The sequence below is a fragment of the Osmerus mordax genome, chromosome 9, assembly GCF_038355195.1.
Source record: "Osmerus mordax isolate fOsmMor3 chromosome 9, fOsmMor3.pri, whole genome shotgun sequence".
NCBI lineage: Eukaryota > Metazoa > Chordata > Actinopteri > Osmeriformes > Osmeridae > Osmerus > Osmerus mordax.
This window is the reverse complement of record NC_090058.1, coordinates 4,637,560-4,656,273: the sequence shown is the minus strand read 5'-3', so window position 1 is coordinate 4,656,273 and position 18,714 is coordinate 4,637,560. Positions and strand designations below refer to the sequence as shown.

Sequence of the window (18,714 nt, the reverse complement as noted above, 5' to 3'; positions counted from 1 at the left end):
GGGCAGAGGACAGGGAGAGAGAAGTGGCCAGGGAGAGGGGAGAGAGAGGAGGAGGAGGACAGGAAGTTAAGGAGAGCATATGGGATGTAGGAGACAGAGAGAGAAAGCAGGGGGCCGAGATTGAGAGAGAGAGAGAGAGGAGAGAGAGAGAGAGAGAGAGAGAGGAGAGAGAGAGAGAGAGAGAGAGAGAGAGAGAGGAAGAGAGAAAGAGAGAAAGAGAGAGAGAGAAAGAGAGCGAGAGAAAGAGAGCAAGAGAAAGAGAGAGAGAGAGAAAGAGAGAGAGAGAGAGAGAGAGAGAAAGAGAGAGCGAGAGAGAGATAGAGAGAGAGAGAGAGAGGGGGGGGGGGGGGAGGGAGTGAGGCCGGAGGACAGAGAACATTGCCTCCTAAACTGTATATTTAGGCAATGTGACATAACACGTTTGTTTGTGTCTTTATCGTCCTCTCTGGATGCGAGAAGCATCGCGGCGAGATTGAAAAACGGTGGGATGCCGCAACCCCCATCCCTGTCTTGCCTCCCCCCCGCCACTCGCCTTCAAAACAGACCAGAACATACCATCAGGGCTGTGGCGCTAAAGCAGGATCACAAAGCTGGCTGTCTGGCTGTCTCCCTGCCTTTCAGGCTGGCTGGCTGCATATCTGTCTGTCTGTCTGTACGTTCATCCATCTGTCTGTGTTTTCCTTTACTTTCCCCAAAAGGATCTTCTACTGCATCAACGTGTCTGGGGCCTTCGTCACAACAGAACACAAACTAATCCCCATGATAACTGACCATCCCGTTTTTGCAAACCCTGCAAATGTTCCCTGAGGTAATGTTGCAGGACCGAAGACACAATACTGTACCCTCGCCTCCAAGAAAGTAAAAAAGATAACCAGGGAAAATGTCATGTTCCCTGAAATCTCTGCCTGGAACATGCTGTAAAGCTTTTATTCTGGAGAGATCGGGCTCTCCAAGGAGCCCATCACAAGACATGAAACTCATTTGAAAACTATTACTTTCAAATCACCTCCCATAAAGGTTGGATTTAATATGTGCTAGGGCCTCCCGGTATGAATCACGAGGGCTTTACGGTCCAAAATAACGCTTGTTATTACAGTGTGTGGTCTCACACTCACACCCTCCTCACACACACACACACACACAGCTCACACACACACCCTCACAAACACACACCCTGACACCCTCGGTCACACACACACACACCCTCACACACACCCTTACACCCTCCTCACACACACACACCCTCCTCACACACACACACACACACATATCCTCCTCACACACACACACCCTCACACACACACACCCTCCTCACACACATACACGCCCCCTCCTCGCGCGCACACACAGCTCCTCAAACACATTCCATCTCACAGTCACCATCTTGTTTCTAGAACATGTCTAAGGTACAGTAGCTCCATGAATGAGTCATTTCGAAGACTCTACAAATGATATACCTATGTTTCTGAGGGGTGTCAGATTCAGATATTACTGTAGCATGTAGAGTAAAGCTCTCTAAAGCTGTTAGGTATGACAATATTCCCATAGGACAGTATCTCATACCACAGTATTAGAAAACCAAGGCAACAGCAACATTAGAGCCAATGACCTTGACATTCAAGTCCCATAGGAGTGCACGTGTTTGTGTGTATGTGTGTGTGTTTGTGCAGTGCTACCTCCTGCACCTTTTAAGAGTTATCTCGGAGCAGACTGTCTGTGAGGCAGGCTTTGGCTTCAGCTACATTTATCAGGGCGTGAAATTAGCAATTGCTAGAAGCTAAATTGCTACTTCTTATTTAATGTTGTTGCTGAAAGGTGACATTTAATGGCCTCGGAGCAGCCTAAACATGCAGCAGACATCGCTAGCCGAGCTCAGACAATGTTCTCACTATAGATTAGTCAGGTGGGGGGTCCTATTGATTGTGCGATGATCATTTTCCAACTGAGACAAAGTGCTTAGAGAGTGTGATGGTGTTGTGCCTGTGTGTGTTAGTGTGTGTGTGTGTGGGTGTGTGTGTGTGTGTGTGCGTGCGTCTGTGTGTGCGTGCACCACTAGACCATGTACATATTATCAGCCGGTCTAACAGCTCATACCCTGACTGTCAGAGACTACATTAAGATGCTGAAACTGTGCTGACATCATCAGGCAGTGACCAGCATGGCAACACAGGCCACATGTCTGATGCTAGATCAATAGCACAACAAAGACACAACATAATCATCTGCATCAGGGCTCACATCAGTCTCCAGCCGGCCAGGCTGGGCTACCTATTGACGCAGGCAGGGAGAACCACCAAGTTACGGATTCTGAGGAAGCAGAAGTTTGTAATTGGAGCAAAAAAGGGCTGTCCATGTACAATCTTATTCAGAAAAGTCTTATTGAGGATTAGGGCTACACACATACATGCATACATAAGTAATGCATGTATTTTAAAAGATAAAATCCCTCTTATCCTAGCAACAAAATGTGCTAGGATAATGTCTCTCCTGTGCTCTCTCTATCTCGCTCTCTCTCTTTCCTTTTAACAGAGATCAGAAATCAGAGATATTTCTCCACAGAACCCTCACTAATGCCCCCCTGAGTTCAATTCCACGGCGCGCGTTTCATCGTGTCTCTGCGGTGCCGAGCGCTGCAGATGAAGATATTTGGCATCGCGAGCAGAGTGCTCCGGGCAGGTGGTGCACAGGAACCATTAATATAGGTAATTAACATTAGCCACCATTTTAATTAACATGCAAACTAATTTAGAAAATAATTAAGTAACATGAAATTCGGATCTTAATTCCGAATCAGTAGAAAGCTGGTATCGGAGTTTGCGCAGGAATGCAGGAATGCTTGTTTTTGATTTGGGGTGGGGTGGGGGTGGGGGGGGTGGGGGGGGGGGGGGGGGGCGGTTGTTGGTTGGTTGGTTGTTGCTGGATGAAAGGGTGGCAGGTTGTTCAAAGCGAATTGTAGAGGAAGCTAAATAAGTCAACAGGCTGAGGATCAAGTGTTGATATGAGGCATGGTGCTCCACTCACGTTTCTCTCTCCATTTCGGTTTGGCTCTCTCTCTCTCACTCAGTAACTCTCGATCTCTCTAACACCCCCCCCCCCCCCCTCCACTCTCTCTGTTTCTGCTTCTCACCATCTCTCTTCATCTCACTGTCTCAGAGGAGGGGGCAGATTGCAACACAACAACAAACTCCCTGCCAGGCCAGGGAGCCCCAACCAGCATGGGCACCACCACCGTGGGCAGGCATGGCATCATACGGCAGCAATCCAACCCCACACCTAAACACTGCAACTCCGCTCTGCCTCCACAAACTAAACACTGTCTAATCTAGCTAGCAAACCATACCACACCCACTGTTGACATTTATTGACGGTACTGTAGAAGAGGTGGATGGTGTTACGGTATGTTAGGTATGTGCTTTAAGGGTTCTCACCTTCCTCTAAAAGCTGTATTCCACCTGAGTGGACATGGAGTGTGCTGTGAGCGTACAGGACATCACATGGCTAAAGAGTTTGGCGTTTGCTTTGTGTAGCGTGGGGACCCGAGGGGGTTATAGGGTTAGCAGAAACACCACGTAAAGCCTCCAACAGCATTTAAATGCTGCTTCTTGGAAATCACAGGAACAAACAGATCTCCAGCAATAAGACAAAAGAAAGCAATCGCAAAGATCGATGCATAAAGCAGGACGCTGGACGCGTCGCGTCGCTCACTCGCGGCGGCCAACTTTACTATTTCATTAACAGTGGGAACAAAAGCACTCCGAGAAGCGCTCCCAGTGACAAATGCCCCAGACCATTACAGAGCCATTCCAGGTAAGTGCTGCAGGCCCCAAACGTTAAATTCAATTTCTCTGCTCCATTGTAACTCCATTCATTACAGGGAGTATTTTGTTCCAGATGGGGGAGACCGCTGTGGAAGTAATGGTGGAGTGTTTGCTCTTTTTGTTTGTGTTGTTGACATGGTTGTTGTTTTGGTTTTCGGTTCAATACGCTCTATATGAATACCGGGCCTAAACTTCTACCAGGAATCGCAGAGCTCAGCCGACGTGCTGTCGAGCTGAGGGTCCTCTTGGTCTAATGGTAAACACCGTTGCTTGGCGAGCAGACGACCTGGGGTCTGATCCCCTGCTGAGTGAACAATTCCTCCAAATCTGTGATTAAAGGTTTAGTGAGGATCAGCAGCAGGTCACTGGATCTCACTCCACACGGTCTCTCTCTCCACCTCTCCCAGCCTGCGTCAGGGTTGTGCCGTGTGTTTACAGTAGCTGTTCGCCTGCTCTGGGGGTGTGATCTCTTAATAGCAGCGTTTACACAGCAGCATCTGATACACCTTGATCTTCATAAGACGCCTTATCACCCTTAGCACGTGTACCTCCACCACGGCACCCCGTGTGTGAGGGTGTGTGTGAGGGTGTGTGAGGGTGTGTGTGAGGGTGTGTGAGGGTGTGTGTGTGAGGGTGTGTGTGAGGGTGTGTGAGGGTGTGTGTGAGGGTGTGTGAGGGTGTGTGTGAGGGTGTGTGAGGGTGTGTGTGAGGGTGTGTGTGAGGGTGTGTGAGGGTGTGTGTGAGGGTGTGTGTGAGGGTGTGTGAGGGTGTGTGTGAGGGTGTGTGTGAGGGTGTGTGAGGGTGTGTGTGAGGGTGTGTGTGAGGGTGTGTGAGGGTGTGTGTGAGGGTGTGTGCGAGGGTGTGTGAGGGTGTATGTGAGGGTGTGTGCGAGGGTGTGTGCGAGGGTGTGTGCGAGGGTGTGTGCGAGGGTGTGTGTGAGGGTGTGTGTGCGATGGTTGTGTGTGAGGGTATAAGCAAAGGTAGAACCTCTGCCAAAAGAATGGAGCACAACGCAGGGTGTATCTGTTTCTCCTCTCCTTTTTCCCGGCAGCCCAGGGCCAAGGAGGAGGAGAGGAGGAGAGGGGTGAGGAGGGGGAGAGGAGGAGGAGAGGGGAGAGGGGAGGGAGAGGAGCAGGAAAGGGGGAGAGGGGAGGGAGAGGAGGAGGAGAGGGGAGAGGGGAGGGAGAGGAGGAGGAGAGGGGAGAGGGGAGGGAGAGGAGGAGGAGAGGGGAGAAGGGAGGGAGAGGAGCAGGAGAGGGGAGAGGGGAGGGAGAGGAGCAGGAGCAGAGGATGGGAGAGGGGAGGGAGAGGAGGAGGAGAGGGGAGAGGAGAAGGAGAGGAGGAGAGGGGCGAGGAGAGGGAGAGGAGGAGGAGAGGGGAGAGGGGAGGGAGAGGAGGAGGAGAGGGGAGAGGAGAGGGAGAGGGGGAGGAGAGGGATAAGGGAGAGGGAAGAAAGACAGGAGGAGGAGGAGAGGGAAGAAGGAGAGGAAGCAGGGTATGAGGTTGAGGAAGTGGAGGAAGGAAGAGGCAGATGTGGCTGAGAAAAAGCCAGAGGGAGAGGAGGAGGAGAGGGAAGAGGGAGAGGAGGAGGAGGTCTTTCTGGATCCTGACAGCAGCTAAACAGGCCTGACACTGAGCTGCTGTGTTCATTCCAGCAGCCAGACACCTTCAAAGTCTCTGGCAGGTAGAAAGTGACCTTGTATTTCATTAACTGATAATTACATGGATTTATTCCACTAACGGTTTTAATTAAAATGCTAGAAATATTGATTACCCCTATCATCCCCCCTTCAACCTAACACCTCCCCCCCCGGATGAAAAAGCCCTTTTAGAACTGTTTATTTAGAGAAGTGGAGAGAGAATTAAATTAGATTGGATCTCTCTAACGTCAAATAAGGCTTCTTACTTTTTTTTCTGCTGTCCAAGCAGAAAAGAAGGTTTAATTCTTTCTTTCCCCTGTCTTCTTTTGATGCTTGATTAATTATTTAAGGATTCCGATCCATTTCTTGCTTACCTTGATATTCAATTAAAATATCATTTTAAAACATAATTAAGTCGAGGTGGTGTAATCCTGGCTGGTGAGTGAGCTCTATCAACAAACTGAAGGCTGTCGATGACTTTCATGCTTTGTGTGGGCAGACAAGCAGTTAGACTGACTTCCAGTCTGTGTGTGTGTGTGTGTGTGTGTGTGTGTGTGTGTGTGTGTGTGTGTGTGTGTGTGGTGTGTGTGTGTGTGTGTTGTGTGTGTGTGTGTGCGCTGTTTTTCTAATGCATATACTGTAGGCTTTCCTGCCTCAGCATAGTCATCAGGTCTCCCAGCAGGCAGCGACACACACATACACACACACACACACACACACACATACATACATACATACATACACATACACATTGATGGACAAACTAATTATGCATGAAATCAAATATGATTTAGAAAAGAATTCATAAGAAAAACTCCCCACCATACTACAAATGGGCCCTCTCAGCAGGTGTGTGTGTGTGTGTGTGTGTGTGTGTGTGTGTAGACGGAAATAACAGAGTTGTAAGAAGGAGCAGATAGTGAAGCAGGAGGCTGGGGGGGCTGGGGGTGGGTTGTCGAGGTGGTTTAGAACCAGACAAATGTAGTTTCAGGGTGGGATTGGGGGAGGATGGGGGGGGGTTGTTTTTTAATGTGATGGGGAGTAATTATCTTCAGAGATCTGTGGCGCAGATCATTGAAAATGCACTGAGCACAAGAAAATCAAATTAGCTTAGCGTCTCTCCGATCCATCACGTCCAGGCCCCTCACAAACAGCAGGACCAGACCCCCCCCCCCCCCCCCCCCCCCCTCTCTCTTCCTCATCTATTTACCACACGGGGGGTTGGGGGGGGGGGAGTTAAGGCTTTGTAGTAAATTAAAGGTAATTACAGAGCATTCTGTCTAATTCTGAACCATTACGTATCACTCGGACCCCTGAGAGAGAAGCCCAGTGGCGTTGCTTGTGTTGCGGGGTAGAGAGGTGTGCAGCTGGGCTTCTGAAGCAGGCTGACAGGAACAGTTTAAAATGCAGAACGCAGAACCAGAAAAACAAACATTACCCCGCTCACAGGAGAGAGAGAGAGAGTGAGAGAGTGAGAGAGTGAGAGAGTGAGAGAGAGAGAGTGAAAGACAGAGAGGGAGGGAGGGAGGGTGTGAGAGAGAGAGAGAGAGAGAGAGAGAGAGAGAGAGAGAGAGAGAGGGAGGGAGGGAGGGAGGGAGGGAGGGAGGGAGGGAGGGAGGGAGGGAGGGAGGGAGGGAGGGAGGGAGGGAGGGAGGGAGGGAGGGAGGGAGGGAGGGAGGGAGGGAAAGAAAGAAAGAAAGAAAGAAAGAAAGAGAGGACATTTAGATTGAGAGAGTTGGGAGATGAGGGATGAGGAGGGCCAGGCGACGACACAGACAACAGCCCAAAAGGCAACATTGACTTAAACGAAACAACAAAACAGAGGGATTTTCCGATAGTGTCCATGCATTATGCATGTCCCAGACACACACACACATGCGCAGGCACACATGCACACGTACACGCACACACGCATCCTCTGCATTCCAAACACTGCCAGCGAGACATCTTCATCATCGCATGATCAACTAATGATGATGATGGGGGTTTTTCTATTTATTTGTTTACATGTGTGTTTATTTCGCTGTGATCCTTGTGAAAATAAATAAACCCAGCCAAAAAAATGATCAAAGGAATTCCATAATAACCCTCCATGTTTCTCTCCTGGTGAGGAATATATCATGCATGAGTTGAGCTCAGTTACATGAGAGTATATCAGAGAAGGCCCAGTCGCCCTGCTGTTCTCAGTCCAGCACCACACGCCTACATATGTGAGATCAGCTTCTCACTAGAGATGCTTAATCTCTATCTCTCTATCTCTACTTCTCTATCGCTGTCTCTACCTCTGTTTCAATATCTCTATCTCAATTTCTCTATCCTGTCTGTCTGCCTTTCTTAATTTCTCTCTCTTCCTACCCTCTCTATCTCTCTGCCTTCCTTCCTTGCCTCTCTCTCTCTTTCCAGGTTTACTCCCAGAGCTGTTCAAGGACACCATTCCACTTATTTTCAATATCAAAGGCTGAACATAAATCAAAAGTAATCCATGACACCACCCATTCTGTTTGCAGCAGTCTGAACGTCGTGACTGTTAAAATCTACGCTCTGTTGACAACACTACTTTATTGAGGACAGAGATCCTAAGAAAACCTCTCTAAAAATGAAAACTCTCCATTTTGCGGTCCTTCCTCTCCTCATCCACTTTTCCTCCCCTCCTCTGCCCCTCTCTTCCCTTCTCTTCCCCTCTCTTCCCCTCTCTTCCCTTCTCTTCCCCTCTCTTCCCCTCTCTTCCCCTCTCTTCCCCTCACTTCCCCTCTCTTCCCTCTCTTCCCCTCTCTTCCCCTCCTCTTCCCCTCTCTTCCCCTCTCTTCCCCTCACTTCCCCTCTCTTCCCCTCTCTTCCCCTCTCTTCCCCTCACTTCCCCTCTCTTCCCTCTCTTCCCCTCACTTCCCCTCTCTTCCCCTCTCTTCGTGGCAGCTATCTCTTCTCTCCCTGGCCGGCTCACAGCCAGGAGAATACCGGAGGGCAACCATTAGAATTTTATATCACTTCAAGAAGGGGGGATATAGAAAGGGGAGGGAGGGAGTGGGTGAGTGAGTGAGCCAGGAAGGAATGAGGATGGGATGGAGAGATGAAGCGACTCCGAGAGGTAGAGGGGTAATGAGGGAGGTAAAGAAGGAGGGAGGAAAAGGATGAAGGAAGGGATAAAAGCACAGACAAGATGAAGCCAGGAGGAACTGAGGTAAAGGTCTGACACTCAGTGAACGATTTAGGATGGAGTGATGTGCTTTGTTTTTTTGTCTTTCACCTGTAAGGCATGCTAAATCACAGTGCTACTGAGGTCATTCCAGCGAGCATATTTCATAACACTCCTGACACTTTAATGTGGACCAGATTGGCAATAAGAGCCCCTGATTAGAATGTAGAAAAAAAGAAGGTTATATATTCTGCAGCTATGTGAAGGGGAGAAAGAACATCAGGTGGAACTGAGATCCACAGGGATGGGACAGGAACACGGTAGTATATACGGTCTCACTGTGTCATTCTGGTATTGTACTATTCAATCTGAGAGACTGTCTGCCTGCTTGTCAACCTGCCTGTCTGCCTGCTTGCCTGTCAACCTGCCTGTCTGCCTGCCTGCTTGTCTGTCTGCCCGCCTGTATGCCTGCTTGCCTGTCAACCTGCCTGTCTGCCTGCCTGCTTGTCTGTCTGCCCGCCTGTATGCCTGTTTGCCTGTCAACCTGCCTACTGGCCTGCCTGTCAACCTGCCTGTCAACCTGCCTGCCTGCTTGCCTGTCAACCTGCCTGCCTGCTTGCCTGTCAACCTGCCTGTCTGCTTGCTTGTCTGTATGCCTGCCTGCTTGTCTGCCTGCTTGCTTGCCTGCCTGCTTGTCTGCCTGCCTGCGTACTCCTGTTCTATTTCTATTTGTCGTCAGCTCCATCATCTACTCTGGCTAATCCACTGGTGCCTCCTGCTCGCCTCACTGACTCCCATGTATCACTAACACTTCCTGTATTAATAACACAGCGCGCGCTTGATGCCTCTCTGATGCCCAACCCTATATCCCTCTGTACCTCCATTCCTTTATCCTAGCCTTCCATCCTTCCATCCTTCACACTGAAGCCTTGTTAAATATTCATTGACAATTATTCCAGTCTGACTGAGGTCTAAGTGGCTGGTCCTGAGAGAGAGAGCAAGAGAGAAGAGAGCGAGAGAGAGAGAGAGAGAGAGAGAGAGAGAGAGAGAGAGAGAGAGAGAGAGGGAGGGAGAGATAGAGCAACAGAGAGAAAGGGAAGTGAGAGATAGAGAGAGGTTTGATAACTAGTTATGAAAGCACTTTTTGGCAGCATATTTTTCCACAGATTTTCCTACACTTATATCCAGCAGGCACCCACAATTCCATAGTGGACTGCCCCTTTAAATCCCCATACCCGCCCTAATCACAAGCTAAACCTTGATTAAACCAGAGGATTAAATATTAAAAATATGCCTGTGGAGGTCTGCTTTCAGAACACAGGGCCTCTGCTTGGCTCCGCTGCTTCCAGAGGTGCTTCCAGAACACATGGAAAACATTCTCTTTACTGTCTGTAGATTTCAGTTGGATTACAGACAAATCTTTACTTAAACTGACAGACTAAGACCAATTGGGATGGAACCCTCGTGTCACCCTTACCAAGCTCCAGTGTCCACCAGCAAGCCAAGAGGACACTTTCAACATGACCCCTCCAGGGAATCAGCATGAGTTCCTATCTGGCCATCAGTCACTGTGGGACTACTGGGGAATTCAAGTAGCTTATCAGCCATCAATTCATATCTCCCTCAGAGCATCTTGAAACATTGACATTGTTGGGCTGCTTCAAAGAGATTTTCCCAGTTTGAACAAACAATTGTTTCAAGCCAATTACATTGTCCGAGGCTCACTGGCTTGGTACCAGGGTTGTATTAAGGGCGACATTAGACAGTATTCACTTCTAACACTAACTCTGCCTGGGGCTGCCCACTGCAGGGAATATCAAGTGTCTGAACTGTCAAACTGTGTGTGCGCCTGTGTGTGTGTGTGTGTGTGTGTGTGTGTGTGTATGATCAGATTGTCTTTGGTTTTAGAGAATTTATTTAACATTAGTATTGGCTTGACACAAGGAGGCCTTACTAAGTGTTGTGAGAATAAAAGCAGTGCTAAAAACACACACACAAACAACACACACAACACACACACATACACAACACACACACACAACACACACAACACGTACACAACACACACACACACACAACACACACACACACAACACACACACACAACACACACAACACATACAACACACACACACAACACACACAACACATACAACACACACACAACACACACACACAACACACACAACACATACACAACACACACAACACATCCACAACACACACACACAACACATACACAACACACACACACACACACACACACACAACACACACAACACACACAACACACACACAACACACACACACAACACACACAACACATACACAACACACACACACAACACATACACAACACATACACAACACATCCACAACACACACACACACACAACACACACACACACACAACACAGCCCAGAATTGCCTAGAAAACAGAGTGACTGTAATAATAGCATCCCCTGAGTGTCAGCCAGCCTCTTCATAAGCCAGAGAGCAGAGATGCTGTCTGATCTGAGACAGAACACACTAGGACTGAAAAGTGTGTTTCTGTCTGGTCTGAGGAGGAACTATTAGAACAGTCTAGGGAGGAGGAAGGAAAGGAGAGGAGAGAGAGAAAGAGAGAGGGAGGGAGGGAGGGAGGGAGGGAGGGAGGGAGGGAGGGAGGGAGGGAGGGAGGGAGGGAGGGAGGGAGGGAGGGAGGGAGGGAGGGAGGGAGGGAGGGAGGGAGGGAGGGGAGGAGAGGAAGGAAGGAAGGAAGGAAGGAAGGAAGGAAGGAAGGAAGGAAGGAAGGAGAGGAGGGAGGGAGGGAGGAGAGGGAGGAGAGGGAGGAGAGGGAGGGAGGGAAAGGAGAAAAGGGTCGTACATCGTATAAAGACACAATGCAGTGGAATGGACATGGGGGTTTTGTCGAGCGGAGGAAGAGAAATAGAGAGAGAGGAGGAAGAGAGAGGGAGGGTGGGAGAAAGAGACAATGCGATTGTAATGCAATTCACTTTTTGGGATCAGGATCCTATTTCTGAAACATTCTTTCAAACGGAATTGTGTTTGAGAAACACTGACAGACAGAACATAGCACTTTCCATTTCTACAGCAGGACTGACAAATATGCTAGATATGACAACTTCCTCTTTCTACTACAGACCAGTTACAAACACTCATTTCACCTGGAACACAATCTAGAATAAAGTAAAATAACTAGAAACCTTTATAAAATCCTACAGCAGTGACACACTGAACATGCCCTGTGTAGGAATTGAACCCAGGACCTTATTGCTGTGAGGAGGCAATGCACCACCAACTGGAAGAGTTCCTGTATTAATACCAACACATTTAGAGCTATCACTTTTAAACGACAGCTTTTCTCTTTGACGGAAAAAAAAACTTTGGCATATTCATTTTTATCACCATGGTAATTAAATATTTGAAAAATGTCACAGTGGGGAAAAAAAACCACCACCATTACAGTTTCTCCTCTAACAAATGCATTTCAATTGTCAGATTGCCTTTGGCAACGACACTTAAAGAGGTATGTCATTTTAACTCACTTTATAAATTACATTTGGAGTGCTGTTGCATGCTAATACTGACAAAGAGTACATGAATTCATTATTTCTCAGGCCGATCTGTGATTATGCACATTTCTCATTTAAAAGCCCAGCGTTTTGGAGTAGGTAGGTAGATATGAAGGGTCCTAAGGAAGTTTGACTCCAACTAATTACTTTGGCAAAGTTGTTTAAATGACACAAACCAATCATTCTGGCAGATAGTGGTAAATCATTTGAAATTGTCAACAAACTTAATTTGGACTGTTAACAGCTACTCACCATAGGGCAAAAAACAAGCCTTATTTTTTCCATACGAATATTGACATTGACGCATCAAAACATAAATTATAATATAATAAATACATCATAAAAACAAGCCTGTGAAATGCTTGACACCAGTTTTACAAACTTCCTGAACTTCACTAAAGCACTTTGCAACACACTAAAAAGTCAGAGCTGCGTCAGGTTAATGGGCAAGCTAATGCACAGCCACAACATGAGCGTAAACCTGGTCGTTAACCCCAGCTAACGCTGAACTACCTATCATTCAGAGAGAAAAGGGTGTGTGTGTGTGTGTGTGTGTGTGTGTGTGTGTGTGTGTGTGTAGTAAGGCCAGCCCGACATTTCAGAGTTTTAAGCAGTACTTGAGTCTAATTTCATTTTTGCAGTTATAACCTGGGGTGTGTTTTTGGTATCAGCCAGCCTGCTGCTTATGCAGAAGCACCAGATAGGTGTGGTGCTGGTCCCTGCTGACACACCTGATAGAGGACCCCCTCTCTCTCCCTTTTCCTCTCTCTCTCTCTCTCTCTCTCTCTCTCTCTCTCTCTCTCTCTCTCTCTATCTCTCTCTCTCTTTCCCTCTCCCCTCCTGCGACCTCCCTCATTCAGCCTCCCTTCACTTTCCCATCCCTAAATTCTCTGGCTCCCTCTAACTGCCCCCTCCCCTCCCCCCTTCCCCCCTCCCCTGCAGAAAGCCCACCCCCAGTGGAGGAGGGTGAAATGGAGCCCCCTGGGGGGACAAGCTGTCTACAGCACAGTCTGATAAGGCCCCTCACACACACACACACACACACACATACCTCTACATACTTACAGTAAAATGAAGCCAGACAGCCAGAGATGCCAGACATAATCCGTTAGTTAACTGGTGTACTGTATGTTCCTGTATGCATGTATGCATGTATGCATGTACCTGTATGTATGCATGTATGAAAGTAAGTAAGACCTGGCAGGGCATTGCTGACCCAAATTACTCTCTCTCTCTCTCTCTCTCTCTCTCTCTCTCGTCTCTCTCTCTCTCTCTCTCTCTCTCTCCCTCCCCTCCCCTCCCTCCCTCCTCCTCTTACTCTTCTCCCTTCGTCTCTCTCTCCCCCCCCTCTTTCTCTCTCTCAGAGATAATGTGTGGCCCCAGGCCCCACAGAAGGGCCCAGTCTCTGCCTGATAAACTGTAATGTTGTGGCAGCATTATACATCCCAAAACACCCCCTAGAGTCGGCACGAGTTGGATGTCGTTGGGTTTTGGTCACCGTCACTGACTTGGGGCTGTTTCGTCAAGCCGCTAACAGGATTTGAGTCCCCCTGTGACCAAAAGAACATGGTCTAATCTGAGGCCATCACTGGGGGGGGTTCACTCACCCCCCGCCTGCAGGAAGATATGGTACATTCCTTCGCTGGGCTGAAATGAACGACCTTTTGAACAACATGTTTCTGCTTCTTCCCACAACATCCATGTTGAGCTGCTGTATATTATTCAGCCCCGAATAGACAAATGCAACACCTCACACACTCCTGACACACACCGTACACCAGCAAATATCAGAATTCTCATCACACACACACACAACACACATGCAAACACTCACACCCAGAGAGGCTTCCATGCAGCCTAATCTCTGGGGTCTTATCTCAAATTCCATGACATTTCCATGAATGATAGGATGCGTGTTCCTGATACAGAAGCATGTAGAAGGGATGCTCTGCTCTGCAGATAAAGAACTGGAGGTCTGGAGGGCATCACTCTACATCTCTCTCTTTCCCTCCGTCCTTTCCTCTCCCCTTCCATCCTTCTCTTTCTCCTCTCCGATAAACCAACATAATCCTACGTAATACAGCTTCCAAACTACGCTCATGAAACAAAACTTTACAAACTGACGCAATCCCCAACTCACACACACAAACACGCACACACACACACTAAACATGGAAATGCCGATTGGAAGCATATGCCTCCTGCAATAACAACAAGCGTTATGGCTGTCAGGAGAGATCCAGCGAGGGCCACACACACCTTAATGTCTCCCTAGGAGAGACTCACCGTCTTCACCACGCTCTCCATCACCCCTCCGACACCCCCGCATCTCTACCGCAGCCTAGCGTAGCTTCACACACATACACACACAACACACACACGTAATTAATGAGCTCAGAGAAACACACCTGTTGTCGTGGGGGACATTAAGGTATTAATGGAGAGCTGGGAGGAACAGAGATGGTAAACAACGCCAGCTCTCTCTCTCTCTCTGTCATGTTCTGCATCGTAAAGCGAGGATGTTTAAACAATAAGTTCTGGCCATAAAGTCTGAGAGTGTATCATAAGACCTGAGAATCAACAAACTATCGTCTATGTGCCGTGTTGGGACATTAAAACAACATTGCTGCATGTTTTTCAGGGCTAAATCATTGACAAGGCCTCAACGTGCGATCAAGTTTGGAATCTTCTTGATGGGTCACATGACTCCAGATTCCACTGTGACATCATCCCTGCTGCCTATACTGTGGGTCCTGCTTGCTGTAACCACGGTGAAGGTGACTTCCCTCCCCCGTACCACCCGCCAAGACCCCCCCCACCCCCTTAAACACACACACAATTCTTGAAGTATTTTACCCAACACCTGCCCTTGCAACCTCTGGTGAATAGTATACACACACACCCACACACACACAAATGTGCACACACACCGGACCGAAGCCAGGGCTGAGAATTTGTAGCTTCTTCCCTGACCTTCCCCTCTACAGTGGCCATCCCATAATTAGGCCATGCATCTGATTGTCATTAACGACGGGGAGATAATGAATCAGGGCTGGTCACTGTGGTAATGTGCTGTAGCAAGGCGACTAACGACTGTCAGAGCAGACTGATCACACTGATCACTCTCTGTTCTAATTAGAGCACAACAATCTACACATATAGGGGGTTATTTATCTATCTGGAGAGGAGAGGAGAGGGGAGATGGAGGGGAGGGGAGAGGAGAAGAGATGGAGGGGAGAGGAGGTGTCTAGTCATTACAGGGTTTAGTCATTGTTTGACTCTTGACCAAAACCATCTTCATGTGTGTGAGAGCGGAGGAGAGAAAGGAATGGAGAAGAGGAGGATGAATGAGTGAAAGAGGAGAGGGAAGGAATTGAGGGAGAAGTGAGAAGGGACAGGAGGGGGGGGGGGGGGGGCTGACGGAGGGATTGTTTTTCTCATTTGTTTCAGATGAAGCAGAAGAGATTATGGAGGGAGGGGGACGGCAGGAGATGGCGCCTTCACGTTGCTGCGGCCTCATGGGAAATACAGCCAGGCTCAGCAAGATCCCGACGTGGCTGCTCATATTGCCCCGGACGCCCCCAACACACACACACACGCACACACAGACACACAAGTTGTCAGAGTGTCACCATGTGTTCGAATGATACCTAATGTGTGTGTGTGTGTGTTTTGGAGAGAGAGGGGGGGGGGGGGTGAATGAAGCCTCCACCAGAATCAGATCAGAAAGTAATTACCAAATCACAATTGGCAATTAAACAATGAGAAATGGCAACCTAGAGGAGACTGCTGTGGTAATTACACGTTAAATGCAAAGAACATAAATTGGGTTCACACTTTTCGAGCGACCACATAATGTGTGTGTGCGGGCATGTGTGCATGTGGTCATGTGTGTTGCTTGAAAACGACAACAAGTTTATTTTGCGCGTTTGTGTGTGTGTGTGTGTGAGCTCTTGCATTTGTCTTCACAATTACTCATGCAACCACCAACATCGCTTTAGACTTCATTTGGAAAAAAATTGATATTCACATCAGGTACACCTACACCCCCCCCCCCCCCACCCCCCTCCTCAACCACCCCTCACCCCCCATTTCACAGACTAACTTCTAACTGGGAAGCTTTACTTTAGCTATTTCTTATGCTAATATCAGCCTCCCTGCCCATCTCACCCCTCCAGTTTGTTTATTTTGCCTGAGCAAGCAGAGGATAGCCAGGGGCGAAGGGGGGGTGGGGGGGAAGGGAGGAGGATAATGGGAGGAGTTTTGGGGGAGGGGGGGGGGGGGGGAGCGGTGGATCAGGGAGGGATCAGAGAAGGGAAATAGGGGGGAGAAAGGGGGGTGGGGTGGTGGGTGGAAGCAGTTTACCTTGGGGCAAGGCTGGCGTTCCTGGGTCCTGCTGATCCGGGCTGGCCTGTGTCGGGGCCTGGGCTTGGCTGAGGGCTGGGTTCCCTGCGGGGGCCGGGGTACAGCACGTGGGCTTTGATGGCGTCGAGCGCCCGCAGCATCCAGCTGTGCTGGCGACGGATCTGCCTCTGAAGCTCCGCCCACTGCTGAGAGATCATCTGGAGCATGTCCCTCAGACCTGGGGTCACAGGGCACGGACGGAGGAGGAGGAGGAGGAGGAGGGAAGAGAGAAAGAGAGGGAAGGAAGGGGGGAATAATGGCGGAGGAGGGTCGGAGAGGGGGGACGGAGGGAAAAAGAAGGGAGGGAATTTGAAAAGAGAGAGACGAGAGAAGTGGCCTTCCAATGCAGCTGGATGGTGGGATGGCGCTGTGCTTTGAAACGTCCTGTCATTCTAACACAGGCTCCCCAGCAGGACAGAGGAGAGGGGGGGGTGAGAGAGAGAGAGAGAGAGAGAGTTCTCCCTCTCGCGGTCCTCTCTGCTTAAGCTTATAGTCATCAGTCAATATCAATTTGTCTATCTTGGTTTCTATCTCTCTCATTTGCTCCTCCTCTCCTTTCTCTCTCTGTCAAGATCCTATGAGTCAATCCTCCCCAGGACAGAATGCCAGATGCAATATAATGGATGTGAAAAGCTCATCTCCTCCCATCTCCACTTCAGTCCTCTCCTCTTCTCTACAGCCTAAGAAGCAGTTACTTGAAGATTTATAAATTCTGAGGTCAATATGTTAATATAAACATTAATAATAAATGTGTGCGGGTTGCCGTGGCGCCGGCTAGCGAGCTACCTGATTTGTGGGATGTGAGGACTTCCAGCAGATGCCTGCCTTCAACCAGAACACCCTCCTTCAATGATGCAGTGGCTGTCCACATTCAGCTTGATGCTCTGGAAAACACACACACACAACAGGATTACACTTTATAATGGCATATTCTTGAAATAACACAGTACATCTCTATCTCATTCTCACAAGACATGTACAGACAGACACCCACCAACAGCGTGCACGCACACACACACACACACACACACATACACACAATACCATTCAGAGAAGTCCATGAATAACACGCTTGCATAACCCCATGTTTAACTAGCTCAGTACTAACCCACTCCCCTTCCTCTTTCAGGTACACCAGGCCCTAAGCATCTCTCTCACACACTCACACACACACTACTCCCACTCCGCACGTCTCTCTCTCTAGTCTCCTACCCCATCCCACCTGTCTTCACCCCCCTCCTCCCCCCTCTTCCCCCCTCTCCCCCCCCGCTCCCCCCCCCAGTCCCACCCCCCTCTCCTCCCAGCTCCGTGCCCCTCTCCCCCCAGTCCCTCTACTAACCCATGCCCACAGGCCTCCATCAGAGCCCAGACCCGGGGTCCCAGGGCCAGTAACCCCCCATCCTTCAAGTGGATAAGAAACCCAAGCCCCCCCCCCTCCTCCCCCCACGCCCCCCCCCTTCCCCCCATGGACCCCCCCCCCACGGACCATTACTATGAGATCTGTCTATTATTACTCCCCTGGTTCTCTCTCTCAGCCCCTAGTCTCTCCTCCACTCTTTTCAACGCTCTGCTCCTATTCCCCCCCCCCCTTCCATCCCATCTCTTTACCTCCCTCCTACCTTTCTCATGCCTTCCTCATCCCACCCTTCTCTGTTCTCTCTCCCCTGATCCCCTGGGTGCTGCTATGGAAACTTTCAAGTTGATTGCTTGTGATGATACCCCAGTGAGCGTGTGCAGTATGAAGGCGCTACCGAGCGTGTGCAGTACGGAGCTCTAAGAGCTCCCCTCTCCTGGTGCTCAGAGTAATCAGAGAGCATTACCCAGCATGCACTAGGGACCCACGGGGGAGGTGGGGGGAGGTGCGCTTTTGAAGATGTGTGTTTGTCGGGGGGGGGGGAGGGGGGGGGGGGCACCGAGGGGCGGCGGGGGCCGGTGGGGGCCGGCGGGGGGTTGGGCGGCTCCCAGGAGGGAGCAGGAGAGGTGCCTGGAGCGATCTTCTCCTCACAGAGTCCTCTCCTCAGATCTTAGCCAGGCCTGTTCAAGACGATTAGGGCCTGGTCTGATCTGGTCTGATCTGGTCTGATCTGGTCTGATCTGGTATGATCTGACCAGGGAACTGGAGGTGTGCTTACACACCGGCACCA

General features: G+C 49.5%; 1 protein-coding gene across 1 annotated transcript in view; it reads right to left on the bottom strand.

The window, feature by feature from the left end:
• The window catches only part of akap6 (A kinase (PRKA) anchor protein 6), a 64,370-nt gene that overhangs the window by 25,751 nt on the left and 19,905 nt on the right, over positions 1–18,714 (bottom strand). Inside the window, 3 exon segments of the mRNA XM_067243258.1 lie at positions 16,532–16,748; positions 17,357–17,423; positions 17,425–17,454. Of these exon segments, the coding sequence (XP_067099359.1) occupies positions 16,532–16,748; positions 17,357–17,423; positions 17,425–17,454 (314 nt within the window).